Genomic DNA, 24733 nt, shown 5'->3' on the forward strand with positions numbered 1-24733 from the left:
AGTCTTTTGAGGCTCTGTCAGCTTTGCACTTTCAGAGAATGTAAATTTCCCCTTTCTTTAGAGTTGGGAGAAAAACAGTCAAGCTTAGTCAGATTGAATGTCTGAAGAGCAGCAGTTTTCAAATCTTGCCAGGGATTCTCCATTGGATTTAGATCTGAGTCTTGTCTGGGTGTTTCTAACGAATGGAAATACTTTGATCCAAACAACGCCGTCGCAGCTCCGGCTGCATGTTGGTGGTTGTTGTCCTGCTGGAAGTTTCACTTCTAACTTAGTCGCAAGTATTTTGATAACTTTTGCTATTTTCATCTGGGGACGTTGTCTTGTAGTTTACTGTTCGACGCAGCTGTTTTTTGCACAAGATTTTATTTAGGGGCGACAGATATAAAGGGGGCAAACACAAACGCACATTTGTTTGTTTTTTCCCCCCCTCAGCTTCGTAATAATTCTGTATGTTTTGTTTGTCCATCTTTTCATAATCATCAGGGTATGTGGGTTCAACAAGACAACATGTGAAAAATGTTCAAGGGATACTTTTGGAAGGAAATTATATTTTATTGATAAAATATCGTCAGACTGTCAGATTCAGCTTTACTTTACCTGAGCTGTGCAGTCTGCCACGTTCATTTTGGACCAAAAATTTTGACTGCAACTCTTCGTCGCTTTTATTTATTTAGTTTTTTTAAACAAGCCATGGTCTGACCTTGGGTAAAATTTGCTGGGTCATTGCTGCGACAGCCACTGTTGTGTAAACTCTTGGAATGAAAGAATCTATTGACTAAACTTCCCATGACTATCTTCAATTTCCAGGTTTGTGGTGCTGCATGCATGTGTGTGTGTGGGGGGTGGGGGGAAAGAGGGCAAAAGGAACACAAAAGTTATTTTGCAGCATAATTCATTCTTTGGCGTTTTATAATATGTGTTTTTATTACGGAAGAAGAGAAAAGATTTAATAAGTACCCCCGGTTTATTTAATATAGTGGATATAACCTCAATTTGCTGCAAATCAAACAGTAGGACGTCTCTTGCCTCTTCATTTTTCACAGAAAATATAAAAGAGTTGATGCTGTCAACATGTCTCTTCTCTCGCTGTCTTTCTGTATTCCTGTCTCCCACTCACCACATCTTGGAGTAATCCCACTGTGCCCAAACCCTCTTTTCTCATCGTCTTAACTGCTACTGATCTCTCAAAATTCCAACCCCCACCCGTCTGCTCTCCGCTCTCTTTGAAATGTTTCTTCTTTTTCCACGCTCTAAACCTCCTCATTCCCCCCCCCCACACAAAAAATTATATTTTCCCTGCCTGGATTTCATTTCATTAAGATTATGCACACTTTTGCATATGCTCTTTGTGGAACTATCCTCAAACCGTTTGCGCACACAGGACCCTTTGCTGCCTCATTAAGTCCTTGTGAAAAAGAAAAAGGAAAAAAAAAAATAATAATGAAATGCTACAAAATCAGCAGTGTAATACACACTTTTAAAGCAACCCTCATTGATTTTGTATATTTCTGATTATAAAGCACTTGAAACTGAATAACATGATGTGCGCTGTGAATTAAGCGAAGCTACGTTCTTCGAAGGGAAAGGCGTATGATGGTGACCTACATTTTGCAAAGTGGATTACTTTATTATGGTGTAATAAACTGTATTTCAGTTTGTCTCAAAAGTAAAGATCAGGCGTACGCTTGTTCCAGACTTCTCTCTTCCGCATTTCTTTTAACAACCAAAGTGCCATTCTTTAGCTTGCCATCACCAGTCACAGAGTTAATAGGGCAGAGAGTCGCTTTCCGTCAACATTTTCTGCTGAATCCACAAAACAGCGTTTAAGGCTTTCTTAAAACGCCATCGGTCGTTGAATATAACCAAGTGGTGGGAATAAGTCTTGCTCCAAACATCGAGTTTATCGTAACCTCCTCTGCGTCCAACCGTGAAGATCCTCCAACAAAAAAAAAAAAACACAAAAAACTAAAACTCTTTTTTTGCTCAGTTTAGTTACAGTATGTGTTTTTGTGACCTCCAATCTGATCACTACCAGAGTTAGTTTTTTCTAATCCTACCTGATCATATTGAGACTGACGGTGCGTAAGAGCTAAATTGGGAATGGTGCTTATGGATTCAGCAAAATAAAAAAAAATATTGGCTATATGTGGTGCCTTCGGTTTGAGTTTTAACACAACAGTTTGGCCAACTGGTCTCAATGACTCAGCAAACCGGCTCCCTTTGAAAGTGTCTGTTTTCTCAGTCCCTGGTAAGAAGAAGAAGAAAGTCTCTTTCTAGGGTAACGTCATTTTGCAACTATAGCTGGCAAACAGCAAGTGGCAAATCTACTAAGGAACAAACTCCAGGCTCACTATCTGAGAAGATAGTAGCAACTAATTAACCTTCTGCTATCACTTTATTAAACCTGCGTTAATTTTTAAAGAGCAGAACCCAAGAAGCATGTGAAACCTGATGCTTAATTTGAGATTGCTTAAGTCTGTGTATCGGAGCCAAAATGAAGAAAATTAAATGCCGTAGTAGATAATGCTAATATTGCAGTAATAATTTCTGTGTTATTTTAGCATCAGTTGAGGATATTCTTACTTTTTAAATACAAGCAGTAAGATCATGTTATACATTTCTGATTTAGAGTTTTTCTTAAGTATGGTATATTTTTAAGGTTGCTCACACACACATGCATACACGGATGATTAAAACGTTGACAGGGTGAAGCCAAAACCAAAACATGACCTTAATAATGAATTTAAGAAACAATGTTTGCTTAAGCTGACATTAAAACAGAGCGAGTCACATTAAACTTTATACTCTGAGCTCATTGCTGACTGTGGAATGAAGAAGTGACTTCCACAGAAAAGTAGATTTTTTTTTTTTTAAGTGTGAAATGTAACCGGTTTCAGTGTGTGGACATCAAATGCCTTCCTTTTGTCAGGACCTGGTGGGAGTCGGCTCGACGAAAGCCACAGCACACGGCATCCTTTGAATGGGGAAACTTTTTGAACTCTTTGGGTCCGTGCAGGTGATGTCACCTTTGCTACTTTCAAGATAACAACTCATTTGAAAACAAACGCTCGCCTTGGCAACCACGCGAATCTGGCTTCTGTCTAAGCTGTGAGCTTAACAGGAAACTTTACATCCGCTTTGTAAAGTTCCACCTCGGGCACGAGTTGTGCCCCTCGCGATAAACCGAGCTGAGAACTCGCGAGTTGCAATCCTTCGCTAAGTTTTAACGTATGACTCACTCGTGACGCATCACCGTAAAACAGAGGGTGTCGATCTGTTTTAAAAGTCTGCTCAAGGTCCCCAACGTGGCACATTAGTTTTCATTTGCAATTCATCACATCGGACTTGACTTGCTCTTGAAAATCCTCCAAAGTGCTTTTGTCACATTGTATTTTTAGAGGGGAAAATCTACAGTTGTTTATGTGAAGCAAAAAAAAAATAAAATAAAAAAAAACAACCTTTTGGAGTTTGTTGCGACGGGTTTTTGCACAATGACAGATCGGAAACGTTGCTCTGAAAATGACGAGGGGAGCTGCAATGAAGACAGAGATTATGATGGTGAGGAAGTGTCTCAAAGTAGGAAGATTTAATCAAGACTCGCATTAAATCGCCTAAGTAAGCTGCATTAGTAGATTAACTTAACCAGATCGTAATAGGATTTAAATGTCTAATTAACCTATTTTCTGCAAGTATTCTACTTTAACTATAAATGTAAACAAACTGAGGATGGTGGCGTTACGGTGACGTTATGCAAGTACAAGTTATTTTTGCCAGGGGCCAACTCAAAGCTCAGGGTCATACCTGATCCAATCTCACGTCTCAAGCCTTCGAATGGAGAATCAGTTTCAAGTTTTAAGGGGAAAACTCCAGTCAAGTCTCAAGCATTTCAAGGGCTAATCAGAGTCAAGGCTGAAATCTTTAAGGGTCAAAGTTCAAGTAAACTCCTGAACCTTTGTCAATAGCAAAGACTTTCGGGAACGAGTCCAAGTCAGGTGTGAAAACTCTAATGATGTCATAAGTAGAAACAAAATATGCATTCATGTCAAAAGAAAATAAGCAGAAATAGGTAAAAGGCAGAAAATTCCTGAATTTGTTTTTATTTTGAAGAACTGTTGGTGTTTGTGTACTGATGCAGTAAAAACCTGCTAAACTCTGCGCTCAAATGATCAACCCCTTCGCCAGTAATGAACGTGGTTTGGATTATTTTCTTCTCTTTACTTGAAGTGAAGGAACTGTAAGATGATTAGAAAACCATGATCTAAATCTGCATTTAAAAGTGGCTAAATTTAACCCTTGTATGCAGAAATGGGGTCCAACCGACCCCACACACGTAAAACTTGTATTGTTTTCCATAGTCCTCTAGGTTTTCCCTCAGTCCTCACACACACAAGGGTTAAACAACAAGGAGGGCGAGATGATAGAGTGAGAAAATGAGGAATATTGAATTTCTGAATAAATAGAACAGGGAGAGCTTTTCATTTTGGAGAACAGAAAGTGTCTTTGTAATGACAGGAGCTTAACACCATAAGAATTAGATATTAGAGGCAAGTTAAACAACTCCAACTTATTTAATACAGTTTCCAAAGAAACCACACATATCTGGAGAATACAAAACAGTGACAATATTGTTTGGAAATCTTTATTTTTTATTTTTTTTTTTTTTTACAGCGACGTCTCATAGTAGAGTTACTGCTGTGAGTGTAATTTACGAGTGTAAACAGTTAGTCCACCATGATGTCCAGTTCCTTTTATTTCAATAATTCACATTTTAATACAATAAAAAACCTACAGTCATTTCTATTGCTAGATTGTTCACAAATAAAATGACTGAATCTATCAAAATATGATTTAATGCGTGAAAGAGAAGAAATAAACCTAAACAAAACACAGAAACCAGTACAGGCTAACCCAGAAACAAAAGGAGCAAGTGTGTGAAAGTATAGAAGAAGGATAAACCAGGTGAGGAAGCAAAAGCAAAAACATATTGGGGAAAAACTGTGGCACACAGAGATGAAGTATGTGTTTCCATCAGTGCAAACGTGGCAGCGGGTTTTTAACAGCAAGTTTGCAGACTGATGAAGAGGAGAAGAGCACCACCTGAGTTAAACCCCAGGAGGAAGGCTCGAGTAAGGCAGACGTCTGCAGGAAAAAAAAAACAAAAAACAAACTGTCGGCTGAGATGCTGGGTACAGATTTTTTATTTTTTTTTTTAAGAAGGCCTCAATTTCATGCTCTAAGTATACAACATCAGAAGCATTTGGTATTTTTTAAGCATTAAAACTGAACACGGCCAAACCAGAATATCTGAAGTGTGTGAATGTTACCATGACAACTAGGCATTTCTGACACGGGTGGACAAATCCGCATGAATCGACCCAACGGTTAATCAGCCGACTTCTACAGATCCTAGATCCATTTGAATCACTTTTGTTGAAAGCAGAGAAACGTCTAACACATTCAGGAAAGAGAACTGGACTTAGCCACCAGCCGCTTAATCAAATGACCGACACTTACCAGCTTACTCTCTCCGACGATTACGCCACATAAAGATTGTTCATGAGACTTAAATCCCCGAATTTGACTCTCGACTCGTCGACGCGTGAGCTCGAGTCCGACCTGAAGTCTCTATTTTGGCGACTCAAGTGCTGCTCGATTCAAAGCTGCAGACTCAGGTCTCCGTCTGTGGGTTTTTTTCCTCATATTTCTTCATAACTACAAGGTCTAAAGGTTAGCCCAATCTGATCCAGCCCAACAACCAAGAACTCAATGTCTTGCTTTTTATTTATTTATTTTTTTCTTTCTGTCATCAGCTGGCTTCATGTGTTCGGTGTAACCGTGTCCCTTTCCACCTCCTGCCTCTATTCGCCCATCCTCCCAGCTTCTCTCTTCCTCTCATGATCTGTTTTCATTGTGCTCCTCTACCCAAATTTCCTTCTCGGCCTTTTCGTTCTCTCTCTTCCCATCTGCTGTGGTGTTTATGAGCATTAATCAGAGTGTTCAAGCACCATGACCAAAACAACTCTCACTCCGACTCTCTATGCTTCAGTCTCATTTTTATATTTATATATATAAATATATTTCCCTTTCAAGAAGTCACAGATAGCCTCTGCTCACCGTACACACATGCAGACACACGCAGGCGCACCTCCAATTTACACACACACACACACAAAAAAAAAAATCCATAAACATTATTCAACCTTGGTTATAATTTCCACTGAGCCCGGAGCAACTGTGGTTGTGATGGTAGAAGTCTTTCATCCATCTCAAAAGTCACCGTTGTGTGCAGAGGGCTTTCTTCCCCGCCAACCCCTCGCGGAGCAAAGCTAAAAGTATGAGGGGACAAATTGTGAAAAGATGTCCCGCAGTTATATTTTTCATACAGCTGTCTGGAGTCCATCCATCACAGAAGCGTCAATGCAAATGCCTCACCGCGTTATGAATTTACGCCATCAAATAGGCCCTCGATCTTATTTGCCGGGAGCCGAGCTAAGTCAGAGAGGAGGCTGCGGCTGAATACGCCATTAAAATTCATCATTATATTATAATCACCCATTTCTGCTATGAAATAGCAACTATCACCTTAGTTGCACTCCCCTCCCCCTAAATAAAGCAACTGACTAATGCCAGGAAATCCATCCTAATGAAAGCCCTCCAAACAGAGCAGCCTATTTTACCACCTTGGGGGGCTGCATTAGTAATTTCCAGGACTTTTCTGGCAATTTTATGCCACCCACACTTATTCGTGTTTTAAATATCCGCCAGGTGATGCCAGCTTGTGTAACGACGGCAATTAGGCTGCACTCTGCACGTGGCGCCGGGTTTGGGAAGTTGGTGGTAGCTGTCATTCAACTTTTGCTTAGTTTGTGATTTATTCAGCGTTCTCGCAGCAGTAATTTCCAAACCCTTTTCCGCCGACCTTGAGTTGATGAACGCCGATGGTGAATATTAAATACGTGGGGCGAATGGCTTCCTGTCCTTTTTCGGGTTTCGAATCAGCATTGTCCAAGGTCCGCATGCTCATAAGTTAAAACGGTTCGATTTGCACATTTGTCTCTGCCTGATTCGGGCGCTTGCGCAATAAACCGAGCAGCAGCTGTGACAGCTGAAAGTTTCCGCGTGTTTTATTTTTAAAATGTGCTGGTAGTTCAAAAAAAAAAAAGTTCTCGTCTTCCACCCCGGTGTAGGGGTTTCGAGCATGAACAGACTGTTTGGGGTATTGCAAAGTCATCTCAGTCAGATTTAAGAACAGACTTTAAATAGGCCAGGTTAAAAACCTCATTTTATTTGTTTTTGTTTCTGCATTTCTGAGGCAGGTTCTGTGGTGTGCTTTGGATCCTTGTCCTCTGTCCATATGTGAGTTTCACCTTCAAGGTAAAACTGTTTTGTAAACCCGTTTAAAGCTGTCCAATTGACATGTCTTTACAGCGTTGTGTCTTTGTTACTGCATGATATCAAGCTTCGTTTTCTTGCCACAAGGATCACTTTTCTGTGAATGGCTATGCAGGTTAAAAGTGACATCAACTGCAGATCCAAGACACATTTTAGCCGCCATTTTACCAGTTAGACTTGGCAGTCACCTCACCGGTTTTTTTGAAAAGGATCAGTGTAAGGAGATCTGCAGCAGAGTGAGGGTTAAGTCTTTAAAAGGATGATTCGTGTTCAAACTTCTTTTCTTTGTGAAGAGAGAGAGAGAGCGGGGGCTTTTTTTTTCCCTTTTAAATGGGAGCAAAGCTTTTCTCCATCGGTGGCCAAACCTTGACCCTCCAACCGATCTAGAAATAGGCACTCGCTAAGGGAGAAAAAGAAAGAAAGACACTCCAGCCTCTAGCCTTTCCTTTTCACTGCGCACGTACACTTCCAGCTGCCTGAACGTAGATGTGGGTAGTGTACGAACACACACACACACACATCTACCCAGCATGGTTTTCCATTTTGTCACTCTGGGGAGAAGGTGAACTCATATTGTCGACCGCTGAGTAAAACGTTACAGAATATACACGCACACACACAGTCGTGTTTTCATCACTTGTGGGGACTTCACATTGACTTCCATTAATTTCTAGAGCCTAGCCCGAACCCTAATCCTACCCATCACAGACCTAAACACTAACCCAAAAACAATAATTTCCCTCATGGGGACCAAGAAAATGTCCCCACAAGGAGTAATGGTCCCCATAACCCCACATAGACAGAAATAGGTTCCCATAAGGATATAAAAACCTGGTACACACACACACAGACACACATGCATGCATTCACATCCACGTGGACCCAGTAGGCCCAGACCCAGACTATTGGGCCATACTTTTTTTTTTATTTGACAAATACTCCCAAAAGCGATTGCCCTTGAGCATGCCATTACCTAATCAGGTAGCTGGGTGTTTGTGTTTAATGTTTGAAAGGAGAGAATTTACGAGCAGATCATTACAGTTTGAAAAAAATAAATAAATAAAAGTGAGTTATGGTGCTAAATTATCCCAACACTGTTGAGTTATAAAATAAAATAATGCATGTATGAAGCTGAACAACAACTCTTCATGCGCAGTACCTACAGTGATGTCCTTCAGAGTTGCGTCTCTCTGAAGGACATCTCGTTGATGACTCAAGAAGATGAAGGACGAAACAGTTTATGGCATTAAGCTAGAATCAAATGGAACATAGCTTAATTTTCTAGGAAGTTAAAAAAGTTGTTAACATTTTGATGGAAAAAGCTACAAAATGAAAGAAATGCAGACAAAACTCCTGCTGGCTTGGATGACATGTTGCAGATCCTCTTATATCTTTGCATCCTATCTTCCAGGTGCCCCACTTCACTTCAATCCTGCATCAACACAGACCGGCATAAAAGATCCGCAGCGTGGAATTCATCAGGCCGTCTCCCACCGGATGAGTTTGCCGTTTCTGTGTGATTGTCACTGCATGAACAGCTAGAGCTGGAAATGTAGGTTTACCACATACACGGCTTTGCAAAGGTTTTCTGGAACAGGGCGTGGATATGTTTTTTTTTTCTTTTTTTTCTTTTTGTCTTTTCACACTTTTAAACTAATCAGGTGTGAACACCTAACAGTTGTGCAATTAATCGTCTCTCCCACCTAAGCTGTAGTTATCTGCTGCTCCTCCAAAGTTATCAATAAGCCTCTCAGCTCAGAATGAGGCTGTTCTTCCTCGACGCCTCGGTTTAAGTGAGCAACCATGACTTGCTAAGTTTGCAGTTTTGCAATCTTGTTTTTATTATCTAAAAACTACTTTAAACTTCCCCAGAAATTTCTCCCTGACAATAAGATTTTCTTGCGAACCTCTGATCCCTTAACACACCAGCTGTATTTGCACAGCTGAAACTCGTTTGCACCGTTAAGGGTTATCAGAGTCATGGAGTTGGTCAAAGGCACACGGCACTTTTCTGATTTTTATTTGTATGAAAAAATGTTGAAAACAATGTCAATCTTTCCCCTTTCGTAACACAATCAAAGACCGCTTCGCTGCTCAACCACGCAGCATTCTTGAAGTTTCTGACTGTGGCGTGAAAGCTTGTGGGGTACGAACAGATTTGCAGTTTTGACTTTTTACTGAAAAGAAGCTTTGGTTTCCTTGGGTCTTACTTGGGTAACATGACTTGAAAATAATTGGATTGTGCAAAATATAATGAATATTTGATCACATATAAGGACTAATCTGAGTAACTAATAGAGAAGACGGATAACCCGCAATGGACAGCGCCGATTGCTTAATGCATGATTAAAATGTTGATTATCGTGACTTTAATTCCCCGTGATTGGATCAGATACTTAAATTACAGTTAAATAATGGAAAAGCGAATGGATTTTCACTTAGGCTAAAGATCTCAGCGACTTCAGCGACTTTTTCATTTAACCGAAAACCACTTCCTCGAATGCAATTAATGGAAAAAGGAATAGAGCCCTAATTTGGAACTAAGGGCCCGTAACAGTGGTCAGCACTGAGACTAATAGCATTGTGCTCAAACAGGAGAGCCTGTGAAGTGGGCCGAGAGTTGCTTTGCCTAATATTCCCCTGGCAACGCGCACATTGATCCCAAGCAGCAAACTTTGACCGTGCAAACAGAGACCAAACAGGGGCACGGAAAAGAAAGAAAAGAAAAATATCAAGATTTTAGTTCTTAATAGAATGTTGGGCAGCGTCGTTCGCTCCGTGCCTGAATAATTCACTTTAGCCAAACTGTTGCTTCGGGTCGCATTCATTTTTAATGACGCCTTTTGATGTTGATTAATTAAGCAGTGCTAGCACTGCTGTTTCTCCACCGTCACAGCCTGTTAAAGGCACCCACATCACACACACACACACACACACACCGCTTCATCTCCCTCTGCTTCCTCACCCTCATCCGTCTAAACCCTAAAGCCTTTACCCCATCTTGATGTGCTCACACACACGGGGATGCGCAAAATCGCGACACTTTCCACGTACGCGTGCATTTACGCACACTGACAGCTACACACCGTCTAAAACCCCCCAAGCTAACCCCCTCCCCAAAAAGAGTCTGCAAGTCTTAAAAGTCTTTTCTTTTAAAAGGAGATTGGGAGGAGCGTGTATGTTTGTGACGGGGAAGCGATGAAGGGAAAGAGAGATTCAAGGAAGAGCGTTGAGGAAGTAGGAAAGGGGGATGCCTCTCAGCAAGCTTGTAGCGCATTACCGCTTGTGTGCGTGCATGTGTTTGCGTATGTGTGTGTGTGTGTGTGTGTGTGTGTGAGAGAGAGAGCGAGTGAGATGGAGGTGGATAAATATATTGTTAGTCTGTACTGTAAGTCACAACTCAGGGGGCTGGCGTCATGCTAATTAGAACACATGCATGCCTAAACTGGTGCAGAGGAAAGGTGCATGTCTGACGGTGAGCTGGAGAGTAAAATCTAGGCAAGAGTCTTTCATGTGTTTTTAGCCAATGGAAACAAGGGCAGGCACGCTGCAGCCAATCAGCAACCCTGAAGTTTATAAATAGAGCTTAGCCAACTGGACTCCTTCATACTTGTTCTCCCAGCAGCCCCCTCTTTCCAAAATGCTCTCCCTCGGTGACACTTGGAAGCAGCACCTACGTGTGAAGCAAAGCGTGTCTTTAAGTGAGGTGTTTAATTCTGAAGGACCCGATTCTCTCTTCTTTCACATTAGAGAAGGTATATGCAGGACTTAGTACTGGTAAAAAAAAAAAAAAAAATGAAAGGAGGAAGCACAAAGTGGGGAATGGGAGACGGTAATAGATGACCACACCAACACACACATACACCTGAGCGGAGGCTGAATACGGTTAGGTGGGGTATTAAAACGCACTGACTATATTTTCCACTTTTCTCGAACACACACACACACACACACACGCCTCAAACACACACTTGCACTCCGAGTAACTTGATTTTCTCCTCATAATGAATCATCCGTGTGAGAGAAAGCGAGAGGCCATAATGGGGGAGTCTATAAATACCAGGCCAAAAAGCCTCCTGTCATGTTACATTGATCTTAGCATGATCGTGTGAGCCTTTTTGATACCATTAGGATTTCTATTACACAGCTCGGCCCTGTAAGAAGCCCCGGGCAGAAGAAAAGAAAAGGACGCAAAAAAAAAAGAGAAAAGGAACGAAAATTACAATCCAAGTGGGGTTGGGGGAGCGGTGGGGGAAGAGCCATTTTCAAACTTTGCTCATGATACAAGATCAAATTGCTCTTGGCTAGCATCACTTCCTGAGATTTAGAGTAAAACTGACCATAAAGGAAGATAAAAGCAATAAAAAAGATAACTTTACACAATCAAAAATCTAATCTTACCAATAAAACTTCTTAGTATCCGATTAAATTTCTACTATGTATAGAAATCCATTTATTAATGCACAAAAATGCAGATGTCTGTGATTCTGAATCAACCGGAAAAATGTCAAACTTTTCGTTTTAATGTTAATTTAGAACCTTGCCGTGAGGAACGCTAAAGGAGGAACTTGGATGAGCAAAACTGCAGCACCTGGACAGTTTATGGAGAAAACACTGCAGAAACGCAGTTTGTAACTGAGCAAGAAGCACATCCTGCAGCCTTTTCACTATGAAAAGTAGTGAAAATACTTTGTCACATGCCGAACATAAAGAAAGGATAAACTCAAACATCCTGTGGTGGTGATGTTGTTGTTGGTCACTGTGTTGCATATAATATTTTTTATTCTTTTTTTTTTAGTCACAGTGAGGGTCTTCTGAATCATAATTGAATCGAATCGCGAAGTGCCTCTTGTGATGAAAAAAGAAGGGGAAGTCAGAGTAAAATCCCAAGCAATCCATAGTGGCCAGTGGAAAACATTTTACAAGCCAGGTTTTCTTGTCTGAGATTTCTGCGGATGTCTAAAACAACATGTCTGCTGCTCGACGCTCCACGGGGCCGGCAGCTGACAGAAAGCTTCAATTCACCAGGCACATCATTGAGACCACACGAAACCTTTACCACGAAAACATGAAGGCCAGGCAAAGGTTCGCCTGACCGTGTGTACGACCAGGACTTCAGAAATATTCTCTAGGCAGATAAAGTATAAAACTGAATAACTTGGGCGTGGAAACATAAACCAAATATGGCAGTCTAGGAAAAAAGAACCTCGAATCGAAAAGTTTGGAGGTGGGAGTGTCGTGGTGTCATGCTTTGCTATGTCAGGACTGCATCCAGCTCATGTTTGATTTATTTTTGTTAAGTGCAGCTAAATCATTACTTTCAGACATAATGTGCTTTGTGAACATTTACTACAGATAGATAAAGAACCGAATATTTGTTGGGGGGAATTTTTTTCATGGCATTTTCAAAAACTAATTACTACCTGCCTGGATGCAAATAATCACTCTAAGAAAAAAAATCTGTTATATATCTTCTCAAAGTGACGAGTTTATTATTTTTGCTCAAATTTGCACAAAACTGGTTAGGCAACTTCGACTATAGAAATCATGGCTTCAGAAATCCAATGTTCTTTATTTCTAAGTTATTGTCTGAACAGAATTTTAAAATCTCCACTCTCATCTCGGTTGCCTGGAACGACGAGCCAAAACTGGCAGCAAAGTCAGAGGAAGAAAAAAAAAAGTTGTTGGCAGCGCGGCTCAATATTATAACATCATGTTCATTTCACTAAACTGAATATTCCATTCTTTGTGCCAGAAGCTGCTTCAGAGGGGCTTGAATAACAAGCAGCATGCTCTCAACAATGACGTCTTTGAACTGTAAATCATGCAAAAATAACTAAATACATTTGAGTGCAACAAATTGAAGAAATTGCGATGAGACTCACCTCTCAACAAGACGATCAGGGAAACTGCACCAGCCCAAAGTGAATCCGCTGGAACACAGGCCTTGTTGGCTGAATGGATTCAACTTGTTTTTTAAAAGGAGCTTCTTCGCCTATTGTGTTGTGCCGAGGTATAAAGTGTGCGTCTTAAATTACAGAACATTGTCTGGGCAGCAAATAGAAATTTATCAAACGGACAGAAAACCACTTACAGAGTCAAATATTTTTTTCTCCCCTCTCTCGTCTTTGCAAACGGCACCCATACAAATACAAAAGGCAGACACAAAGTGGGGCAGAATATTAAAAAGCCCCCCGCTGTAGGTTAAAAAGCTTCTCCCTCCATGCTCGGTGTTTTATGTAATAAAAGGTTGCGCGCGCGCTTCAGAGAAGCTGAGAACTCGTCCTTTTGTTTTTGGTGCGAACAATCCAAACCGTGCGTCTCTCCTCATGCCGTGTTGGCTTGAAGAGCCGGCGCAGCCGTTTGTCGATTGGACAAAAAAGCGGCAGTCAATTTAAAAATAGATTATTACTGATACTTCCTTGAGATTATTGTGATGTGTTTCAGATATTAGTTCCTAGAATTCATGGTTTTGGTCTTGGAGCTACAAGACAGACTTTCTGTGACATTAAACTAATTTTGGATACAGTTTGTCATCTGTAATGCAGCACGTCAGTCTGTTTTTCTCTCTCGAGTTTTTTCTATTATAAGCCGACCTTACTCAGATGGCAACACGTAAGGTAACTAATCAAAGTTCTTCTAAATACGTTTGAGTGCGTTTTCTTATTTTTCTTGTCTTTATTTTGTATGTTTTTAATCAAATTCCTCCATTGAATGTTTATTTGTAAAAAAAAAAAATTAATACAATGTTGAATCCTTTATAAATCAGATGCAAAGAATACATCCGAATGTACCACGAAATTTGCAAAACCTCTATCATAAAGTTTATAATGACAGATTCTCGTGTCTCTTGTCTGATGATACGCACAATTTAGAAACATTTTCCTTCCTCTTGGAAAAAAAAAAAAGAGACCAGTCATCTCTCATTAAACCAAGGCACAACATTTACCAAACTCAAGTGGTTTGGACTTCATTGGATTATGAATACACTCTTTGCTCCTACTCAAACACTAAAGCCACAGCAAACCATAACATTTTCTGTTTTATCTTAAATGAGCTAATTACCACAAACAAAAACATGAATTTGTATTCGGGCCCCTAAGAGAAAACTTTGGAAATCACCCTCTTTCAACATTGCAGATCTAGATACAAGCATTTCTGTTCATTTGTCTTTATAAAAGAAAAAAAAAGTTTTGTCTGATTTCACGCAGAGCCTCAGATTCTCAACCAGATTTAGGTCTGGACTTTGACTGGACCGTCCCATCACATGAATATGCTTTTGATCAGTGCATTTTTACGGTGATTGTCCTGCTGGAAGACGAAGCTCCACTCTAGTCTCAAATCTTTTGCAGCTTCTAACATCTTTCCTTCTAGACATGACTTGTGTTCATCTCTCCATTTTCCAATCATCCCTGACCAGCTTCCCTATGAACACACACAAAAAAAAAAAAACACGCCCACAGCACGATGCCATCATCAGCATGTGTTGCTATTGGACTGGCATGTAGATATTCAACAGTTTTCAATCTTTTATGCAGATTTGCATGTAGGCCGCATGGTTAAATGTCGGTCTTACTTTTCCAGTGCAGCTACTTTCATATGATTTCCGTGTCTCCTACGTTGCTTGAAGAAAACTGCAAATGGGAGTTCTTGCGGCTGTCTTTTAACGATGGATTTATTCTTGCCAATCTTCTGTAAAGTTCTCTTTGGTGGAGTTTGCCACCAAACCCGTCAATACATTTTCCTCCTTGAGCTGTGAATCTCAGTAGCTCCTCCAGAGTTACCATGAACTTCCTACCGCCTTTCTCATTTTTTCACTTTTGGATCATGGCTTTTGCACTGCTTTGTGTTGTCTATCTCGTAGCATCTCATTAAAACACACGGTTTGTGGTTTTAAAGCGAGACCTTGGGGGGGAAAAAAGCGACTGCGCCTTTGATCAGAGCTTTTTAAAAACTCTTTCAAAGAGCGGGGTTGTCTCCCTCGCTGCTAAATGATTTCACCTCTGTCTGCAGTCAGGCAGCAGCTGTGGATACAGCAGAGTTTCTCTCTTTTTTTTCTACCTGCAGAAAAAGCTGTTTGTTGTCATTCATGCTTATGCAGCGTGAAAAGCAACTTCTGCCGACTTGAAAATTGCTTGAGCTGGATAATCCACCGGTAAAGCCCCAAAATGTTTACCGTCTTATCGTTGGTGCGATCGTGTTTCGCTTTTCTTAACATCAGTCACCTCTGAACTAGAGTTTAGTCTCGATAAATATTTGCGGAGCGTATTACGCGGCTTTGGCCGTGATTAAAACGCTTGATTCAGTTTTCCTATTATCGCATTTTTCAGGGTCAAAAGCTCCACTTTTCTTTTCCGTGACTCAGGACTGAATTATGAGAGTTTCCGAGAAAGCATCTGTGCAGTGATTTTTAAAACACAACGGCAAGAGTGTTGATATTTGCATGTGAAATTCTGGATGGAAAAAAAAATATTAAATGCTGTCTGGCTTAGAAAAGTAAGTTTAAATGCTTTTAATGGAGCAGAGCCTGCTGGATCCCTAAGGCGGCAGCCAGCAAGAACTTCTTTTGAGGTTGCAGTGTATTTCTAAGGGTCCGCAGGGCTACTAATAGGGCGACTTGGGAGAGCAAATGCAGATATCACACACTATCAAAACACACACACACACACAACTGACTGTACACACACAACATCACACTGAGTTGGTCCTGTAGGGAGATTAAGGCGAGCGCTGTTGACAGATAATGCCGAAACACAGAGGGTCTGACACAGGAGTGTGTGTGTGTGTGTGCGTGTGTGTGTGCGTGTGTGGGGGTGTGTGTGTATGTGCGCGGTCCCTCAGTAGGGAATACCAGCTGGCATGCTGAGAGTCCTAAGTAGCTGTGGGTACAGGAGGGGGATCATCATCATCCAAACACATAAACACACACACACATGCAAACTTCTCAACAGGCCTGACGAATTAGATCTCAAAAGTTACAAATGGGAAGAGGCACTATCTAGGAAAATTAAATGGTTTCTATAAATGAATACACAATGCATACCGAAAGTATTCACACCCAAAAAAACCCTATTCATATTTTTATCTCGCCTCGAACGCAAACCCGGCTTTGGCCGTGATTAAAATGCTCGATTCGGTTTTCCTATTGTCGCATTTTTCAGGGTCAAAAGCTCCGCTTGTCTTTTCCGTGAGTTTCCGAGAAGGCATCTGTGCAGTGATTTCAAAACACGGCAAATTTCATGCAGTAGAACAACATAGGAAATGAGAAGGAAAAGGCCATGTTTATGTTAATTCTGATGCTAAAAATCAGTGTTGTGCATCAGCAGTCAAGCCCACTCAATAGTTTTTGCACAACCACCTCTAAAGTCGTGAAAGTCACCGAGCCATTCTAACAAACGAATGAAATTTGATCAAAAATCGTTCCACTAAAGTTCTTGCTGTTTGCTTGTGGTTGCCCTCCTGTGTTACTTGTTCCTATAGTGCATAAAAGCTGCCTGTAGCATGATGCTGCCACTGTGCCTGAGGAGTGTACACTGGAGCTGAATTCATCCAGCTACATTCACAAATACACCACGTATACTGTTACTCTGCCCAAAGGCACTTCAGCCTTTGGCTTGGAAACGAACTCCAATCTAACCTACAACTGCAAGTTAACTACACGCTCCCTACAATGTAAATCAGTTCTTGTCAGACTTGTGTCATCCGTAGACATTGACGTTTTAGCCTTGGGGGTTGCACCAGAAACAATTTTTCATGACTTTCTTCTCGCCGCTCTGCCACAAAGGATTTGTGGAGTGCGCAGCTAATATTTGCCACGTGGACAGATCCTCCCGTCTTGACTAACTCCTGATTAATGTTGAGGTGGGCGGCCACGAATCGGTCGGTCATAAAGTTGAGCCGTACTCTTTCCGTTTTCCGCTGCTGGACCGATCGGTCCTCTGTGAGACGTTCAGAGGCTTACTTCGAAACCGAACTCTGCTTTAAGCGTCTCCATTACTTTAATCATAAACTATCTGATGTTACTTGATCTTCATGATGCAGTTTGTTCACTAATGTTCTCTAAGAAACATTTTATGGGCTTCACAGGACCGCTCTGACTGAGGTTAAATTACACACAGGAGGAGCCCTGTGTGACTTCTAAAGGGAACGTCTCCCACTGACTTTCTTTTAGGTGTATCAAAGAGGGTTGACCAAAAAAAAAGGTTAGTCTTTTCAGATTTCTAGTTATATAAAACTGAAAATCTTGCACAAGTGTGCTCAAGTTGGCGTTAAAATACGTGGAAGTTAGTGGCAGTAGCATGACAAAATGTGACAAAGCTCAGTGGGGTGTGAATACTTTCTAAAGAAACTGTACAGAATGAGGACACCACGCCTCAGCTGATAAAAGAAAAGCTTGGAGAGCAAAAGCCGGCTTGATGCATTTGTTTGCAGGTGTGTGTGTGTGTGTGTGTGTGTGTGTGTGTGAAGAAATGGAGAGTGTGTGTGTGTGTTCCTCTCTTCCCCCTTTAATCTGTGCATAGGGGCATTGGTGGGAATCTGCACACCGTGCTAAATCAATACACTCCCACCCGCTTTAGTATGCTTCCGCATGAGTGTGTGTGTGCATGTGTGTGTGTTGTGTGTGTTGCTTCAGAGCGCGTGTGTCTTAGTATGCGGCTCAGATAGAGAGAGCGAGAGAGAAAGAGAGAGGTTACATAAGAAGAAAGAGGGACACACTTAAGTGGTTTTGACCTTGGGTACATCTTCCATCATCCCCTCAAAGGTCTGCTGCCCATCTTCTTTAGGCTAAATAAACAGACTTTATTTCAAGCTCGATGTGCAGTCATAAAGCTCCGCGGCGTGTGAACACCATGCATTTGTTCGTATAGATTAGGAGTCCGAAAGCAGAGCCGCACCAAACTGAGGGGACTCTGGGATTCCTCCTCTCCATCTTTTTCTTCTTCCTTCCCGTCTTTATCTGTATTGTCTTGTCCCTCCATCCTCCTCTCTCCCTCCGATATCTCCCTAACCTCCTTTGTTCCGTCAATCCATTCTTCTGTCCTTCTATGTTTGGCCAGTGTTGAATCTACTCTATCTCTCCCTCCCCCCCTCCACCAACCCCTTTTGCCCCTGAGTATCTCCTCATCCGTCCAAATCCGTCCTCGTCTTGCGAAGATTTTCTTTAACTACTCTTTTTCTTTTCATGTAAGATTCCCTTTTCTGCATCCCTCCCTCTCCTTCATCCTCATCCCTCATTCTGAGTGACCGCCGGTCCCCGAGGCCATGGGCGCATCAGACTGGCGAAGCTCTATCTTCCATCACTCGCCATCTCCCTCCCCACCCCCAACTCTTTCGCAAACTCCCGTCTCTTTCACTCGCTCTTTCGCTGCTGGCAGCATTGGCAGCATGACAGTGCTTTCCCAGGGCAAGGCCTTATGTAAACAGCCCCATAGCACCAAGCTATGTCTGTGTGTATGTGTGTGTGTGCCTGTGAGAAGGAGTGTTAAATTTCCTATGTTGGGTTGCAAAGAGAGCAACAAAGGTACACACAGAGCGCTTTTTCGGTGTGCTCGTCTTTGTGTGTGTGTCAAGAATGCCTGTTAATAGCGGTGGAGGTCAGAATCCCTCCAGTTGCTGATAAAGTGTACACATAAAGGTTAGGATCCCTCTGAACCCGCCTTCTGAGAGAGTGCAGCGCGCGCTCTCTCGCATTTCCTCGCTTTTATTCCGCAGGCGCGTTTTGCCGATTGAAGATGATACGGCGACTGCCGTTTGATTGGTTGACAAAGCTATCTTTTGATTGGCCCAACTCCCCGCTCTTTCCTCCCCCTTCCCCTAGAGGGGAGGCGGGGGGGCGTTCCAGCCACGCTCTCGGTCGACCTTCAGGAAAGTTTACCAAAACTTTGCTTTGATTTACCCTTCCTTTTACCGCTCCCCCTCCTTTGTGTCTCCTCCCTCAAGTCTCCCATCGGTTTTCCGCATATATGCAGTCGACAGCCTCTCCATGATAATGAACTCGCGGCTCAATCTGTACAGCTGACGAAGCGCAAGAAGAAACCAAAACACCCTCTCTGTAGCAAGTGCTGCTTTATTGCAATCTAATCTCAATCAGCGGCAATCAGATTGGCTAGGAATATGATGTTCGCGCCGCCTCCACACTCCTCAGGAAGGCGGCGAGTCCTGAGCTGTCAGCTGCGTCGTGGGGTCAGATTTAAACTAGCAGACGACTGAAGTGATTTTTGCCGCGCTGTTTGATGAGGGAGCGACGACATCTTGTTGTCAAAGTGAACTCTGATTTGCACAGCGCTATCAAAGTTGTGACGGCCCTCGCTTTTACCGTTTCTTTCGCCACCCTGTCTCTCAGGTAAAGTGGGAGTGGCCCAGGTGTCCGGCGCCGTTTGGGAACACCCGGGCCCATTGGCAGACATCCTCAGGGTTTGGGCTTTGCTTAGGCCCTATGTTTTGATTAAAGTTATGGTTTTGGATTTATCTGGTTTGTTTATGTTTTACGTCATAACACAGCCAAGCATTTAGTCTGTCTGTACAAAATAAGCTTACAGATGCTCACATCCCAAAGCTGAATTATTTTTTTTGAATAAATTTGGGTTTATTGAAACAAAACAAACAAAAAAAAGAAACATTGAACTATCTGTTAAAATTAGTTCACCTGTTAATTTTGTCGTTACCTTGAGCCTGTTTTTTTTTTTTTTTTTTTCTCACATCATTTAACTTCATGCACTACGTTCACGTAAGTGTAAACAGGTATTATGGGGAGGTGAGTATTTTAAGCTTGGCCTTGGACTTAATCCATGTATTTTTTAGTTTTTTTTTTTTTTAAAAGAAGCAGCTTCTAAGTGGTTTGTTGCCAGCACTGGGTGATCATTTCAACATCATTAAAGTTAAAAAATTAAAAGAAGATCTCCAGCATGGCTAGAGCTGTACAAGGTGGATGTTTCTCCCAAAACTATTGAGTCGTGTTTTTTTTTTGACTCTCGTTACTCTTTCCTCACAGCGATTAACATCATCTTCCTTTTGAAGTTTTAGCAAAAGCAGGAAGGCAGGATTAATAAAACTATTTCGAGTTTTGTTGCTTTGGCGATTCAAAGTGCTGAATCAAAAGGAAATGCAAACAAAAATAAAAAACTAAAGGTAAGAGAAGAAGAAAGAAGAAAAATAATCTAATAAAAGGCAAACATTGTTTTTTTTTTTTGCTTAATTTAAATACTGAATAAGAAAGTGCTACATCAGATGTGCAATGTTTTTTTATTTTTTATAAAGAATCCTTCTTGAGTCTACAATTGTGCTTCCTTGATATTCTGACCTGCTATCTAAGGAATCTCTTTCCAGGACGTTTTCTTTTCAAAAACAGCCATTTACAATTCCTTAGTCCAAAGATGACGCATCAAGATGAATGTAGCACCAAGTTAAAGACTTTTGTTTTCAACAGGTATGTCAAGACAATAAACCACCAGATTATTCAAGTCATATCATTTCAACGTATCCTTTGTTCAAAACCTAGAATACTTATAAAACATTGTTACACCCATGTTGTTTGATGATGGTAATGATTTTTTTTGTTTGTTTTTTTCTGACTGAATGTAAATCTTTGATAAAGTCATGTGTGCATCATTATAACATCCTCCTGTGCCAGCAGCTCTGGGAAAAGCATGACGTTCAGCCTATACAACAGAAAAACAACACAGTCCCACGCACGTCTGTTTTCTCTCTGCACCAATTTATTCCATCAATCTGTGCCTGTCACTGCTTCCCCCCGCCCCCCCTCTTATCTTTATAACGACGCCAATTAGGCGGGTTATACATCTTTAGGTTCGGCTGGAAGTATCTGCAAACACGCTTGCCTCTTCCTCCTTTTCTTCTTCTCCCTCAAGAACAACTTTGAGTGTTATTGACAGGAAGGGTGAAAGATGCCTACTGGCATCCGAAGATAGCTGAAGAAAACCCTTATGCGGCTTTGAAGTGCTAATTGATGCTATCATGGCTAAAATCGGGGATACAAAAAAAAAAGAAAAAAAAAGAAAGAAGTTCCTCCCTTCTGCCAATTTGTTGTGGTTTATTTTCCAGGAGCAGTAATCTTGATGTAAGGCTTTGATCTCTCTGAACCCGCGTTTCTTCGCCTTCTCGCCGTTGTGTTCTAACACAATTTCTTGCCCAGAGCTTATTAACCTTACTCTTATTTACCTCACCCCTTATTACCAGGCTTTATTAAAGCATATAACCCATCTCCCTCGGCGGTGTTTGGTGTCAAAAACATTAGTGTTCTAACCCCAAGCAAATGAGAACGATGCTTGAGGGTCTTTCTGCGTGCACGTGTGTGCGTGTGTGTGTGTGTGTGTGTGTGTGTACGTGAGCCTTTCATGTGAACATTTTTATTTGCTCCTGCATCAATTACCCGTCTGTGTGCGATTGGATTTTGTGTATTCATCCAGTAGGTGGATGTCTTTGTGCGCCCGTTTCGATTATCTACCTGAGCAGAATTTGTGCCTGCGCACGTCTGTGTTTATACTCGTGTGGGTGTAAGGGTGCATGCATCAGAGGATGCTTGCATCCCGGTGTGCATAATTAACCGTGGGCAGGCATTAGAGTCTGTGTGTTTGTGGCAGCGTGGAGTTGAGTGAGGAGGCATTGGGGGTGTGTGTGTGTGCGCGGGAGGTGGGGGGCGACCGGCCCCGTCTGAGACTGGCAGGCTGAGTTATTCACGGATCACAGCAGACATATGGGCAAGCTGGGACTCACTGAAGACATGCCCTTACCGCTGGGACTGATACAATGAGATAAACAGATGCGGAGGAGGCCCGGCGCACAAGGACTCGTTTGACGGACGTGCGCGGAGATATTGGGAAGCCACACAACTGCTGAGACTTTGGCGAGCGACAGAGGCTGGAAAGCGACTCAAACATAGGCATAAAGGAGCGCAGGGGAAGAAACTAGTTACATCACAGGGAAACTATGTCTGTAAATACTCATATCGCAAGTGGAAGTGGACGTGTAAACCCGCAAGAGTGTCTGCTAAGAAACACACACACACGCACGCACGCACGCGCGCGCACACACACACACACAAAAAAAACCAGACAATTCCTAACTGTGTGCACAAAAGCATCCAACAACCGTACAAACAGCCTCCCCCCCAAAGCCTTTATAGACTGATAACTCAACAGGGAGCTCTTCATCAGATCGAGTGTGCCCTTATCGGCTACTGTTCCAGCTCAGTGGCTCTCACTTCACACTTTCAGCCTGTAACCCCTCCTTAACTGCCCGCTGGCCCTCGGCATTCTCTGTAGGTGCAACTGAATCACTTTCTTTCTCTAAACTCTCCCCCCGACCCGTCCAAAACACATGCACACACACCCACACACCCACACACATGCAAACAAACACCTCCCCCTCCCCCCTTATTCCCTTCATCCCATCCCTTTCTTGCGTCCTGTCTCAGTGCCAGGGGGTGTTGAATGGCAGGAGGAGAGAGGGATGCAGCCAAAAGAGCAAATGGGAGCAGGAGGAGGTGAGCGAGGGCCTGAGGCGGGTGTTGGAGGTTTGTGGAGAGGGGTTTCATTCAATGGGCCAGCTGTCCTGAGAAAAATCCACAAAGCGCAAGACGTCTTGGCCCTGAACAAGTGTCTCCGACATCCTCCGTCTTTGTGCAACCTGTTGCCAGGCTTTACAGAAAGCCGTCCGCGATCAGAGCCGTTCCAGATTACAGGTGGACCTACGCCGGCACCATGATGGGGATAATCTTTTGCGGCTTTTGAACAGTAATAAGTGAGGTCAGCCATCATTTAAGTGATGCAAAGTGCAATTTTGTTGTGCAATGATGCAACTGGGAATTTAAGGTGTGCAAAATTAAAAGGTTGGATCCCTGTCGCACCAGTCACCGACCGAGCAGATTGCGAAGGTTTGAAAGGCGTCGTAAACACAATAAACCTCATCATGTCTAGCAGCAACACCGGTGGATCATCCATGGCTTTCTGTCCTGCGCATCAAAAGTTGCGACCGCATCAAACTCACACCTGGTGTAGATTCTCGGGCATCCAGAACATGGCAGTCCTTAATGCTTCAGTAGAATAAAAAGCATCTTTTACTCTGAGTACGGGCTGAAAGTATTGCTCTAACAAATCTTTCAGAGCAATCACACTATTAGGGCTGTTAAGGTCATTAATGAGGTTAAAACTTGCAATACATGTTCAGAACAGAAAGGCATTCTGGATAAGAGAATTGTTTTTCCAAAACCTAAAGAAGACATCTTGCCATCTATTTGTGGTGAATCTGATGTGCACATTGTGTCCCACTGCTTTGGTCTGCATCCAATATGTGTCCGCCAATTAACTGAAATGTACAGACTATAATCTCAATAGTCAATACCGATCAACACACCATCAGTCCCATGTGCCTTCCCTTTGAAATAAAGAGCAACCAGTTATGGTAACGTGCACATCCACCAACTTGGCCAAATTCGTCTGGCTTGCCAAACGAATTTTCGAAATTGCAGGACTTTACTGGTGTGTGTTAAACACACAATGTCACACAGGAAAGATATCAGTTTTGACATCAGAGAATAAGTTGTTGGAAGTATTACATGGCCATTTCAAAACAATCTGTGGAAATCTCACCAAATTCACGCCAAGGAAAATAAGAAAGAAAGAACAAAGAGTAAACATTACAGATCTGGGTAGACAAGTTAATCTTCAGATAACTTATTTAAAAGCTGCAGTTTGGTCCACATGCAACAGGACAATCACCCCAACCATACAAGTGACACTACAACACATTGGCTTATATAGAAAATAGCACAGCCACAGTTTAGACGTTAGTCTGATTAAAATGTCTTCAACTCTCCTTTCAATAAGTTCAAACACTTTTTAGAAAGAGGAGCAGATGAGAAAAGATTAGATGTTTCCTCTTAGATAAAGTCTAAGAGGAAACAACCACTTCACGTTTTTACAGCTGCAGGACCAGATCATTTTTATATTGTTCTTTTGATATAACCGTCTCTTCTTATCTTCACTTCCATAACGAGGCCTTTATTGCCTCGTTGTAGGTGTTTTTGTTTTGGACCGGGGGAAACTGTGAGTCACAGCTGATTCGCAGCATTGCACTTTTAGACTAAGCGCACGCAGAGATACTGACATTAAGCTGCCAAAATATAAACAACTAGTGCAAATTTGAACTCATTAAAGATGTAAAATACTTCAAACAGCGTGTGCTTTCACTGAATAAAAAACATTAAAGATTGAGTTGCAAGAGTTGGAAAGCAGGAAAGTATTATAATAATTGTACTTTTTCAAATATGAAGGGAATATTAAGAGTATATACACACACACGCAAACACTGGGTGTGCAGCAAT

The 24733-nt window shown here is 42.0% G+C and overlaps 1 protein-coding gene across 3 annotated transcripts in view; it reads right to left on the reverse strand.

Moving 5' to 3' along the window:
* efna2a (ephrin-A2a) overlaps positions 1-24733 on the reverse strand; it is a 117197-nt gene that overhangs the window by 27910 nt on the left and 64554 nt on the right. For 2 of the 3 annotated variants that reach the window (XM_016677687.1, XM_016677688.1), the window contains exon 2: positions 11003-11065. The exons of the other annotated variant lie outside the window; for it this stretch is intronic. In XM_016677687.1, coding sequence (XP_016533173.1) covers positions 11003-11065 — 63 coding nt within the window. The remainder of the gene's footprint in view (positions 1-11002; positions 11066-24733) is intronic. 3 annotated transcript variants of the gene reach the window in all.

Source organism: Poecilia formosa, unplaced genomic scaffold (assembly GCF_000485575.1).
Source record: "Poecilia formosa unplaced genomic scaffold, Poecilia_formosa-5.1.2 Scaffold160, whole genome shotgun sequence".
NCBI lineage: Eukaryota > Metazoa > Chordata > Actinopteri > Cyprinodontiformes > Poeciliidae > Poecilia > Poecilia formosa.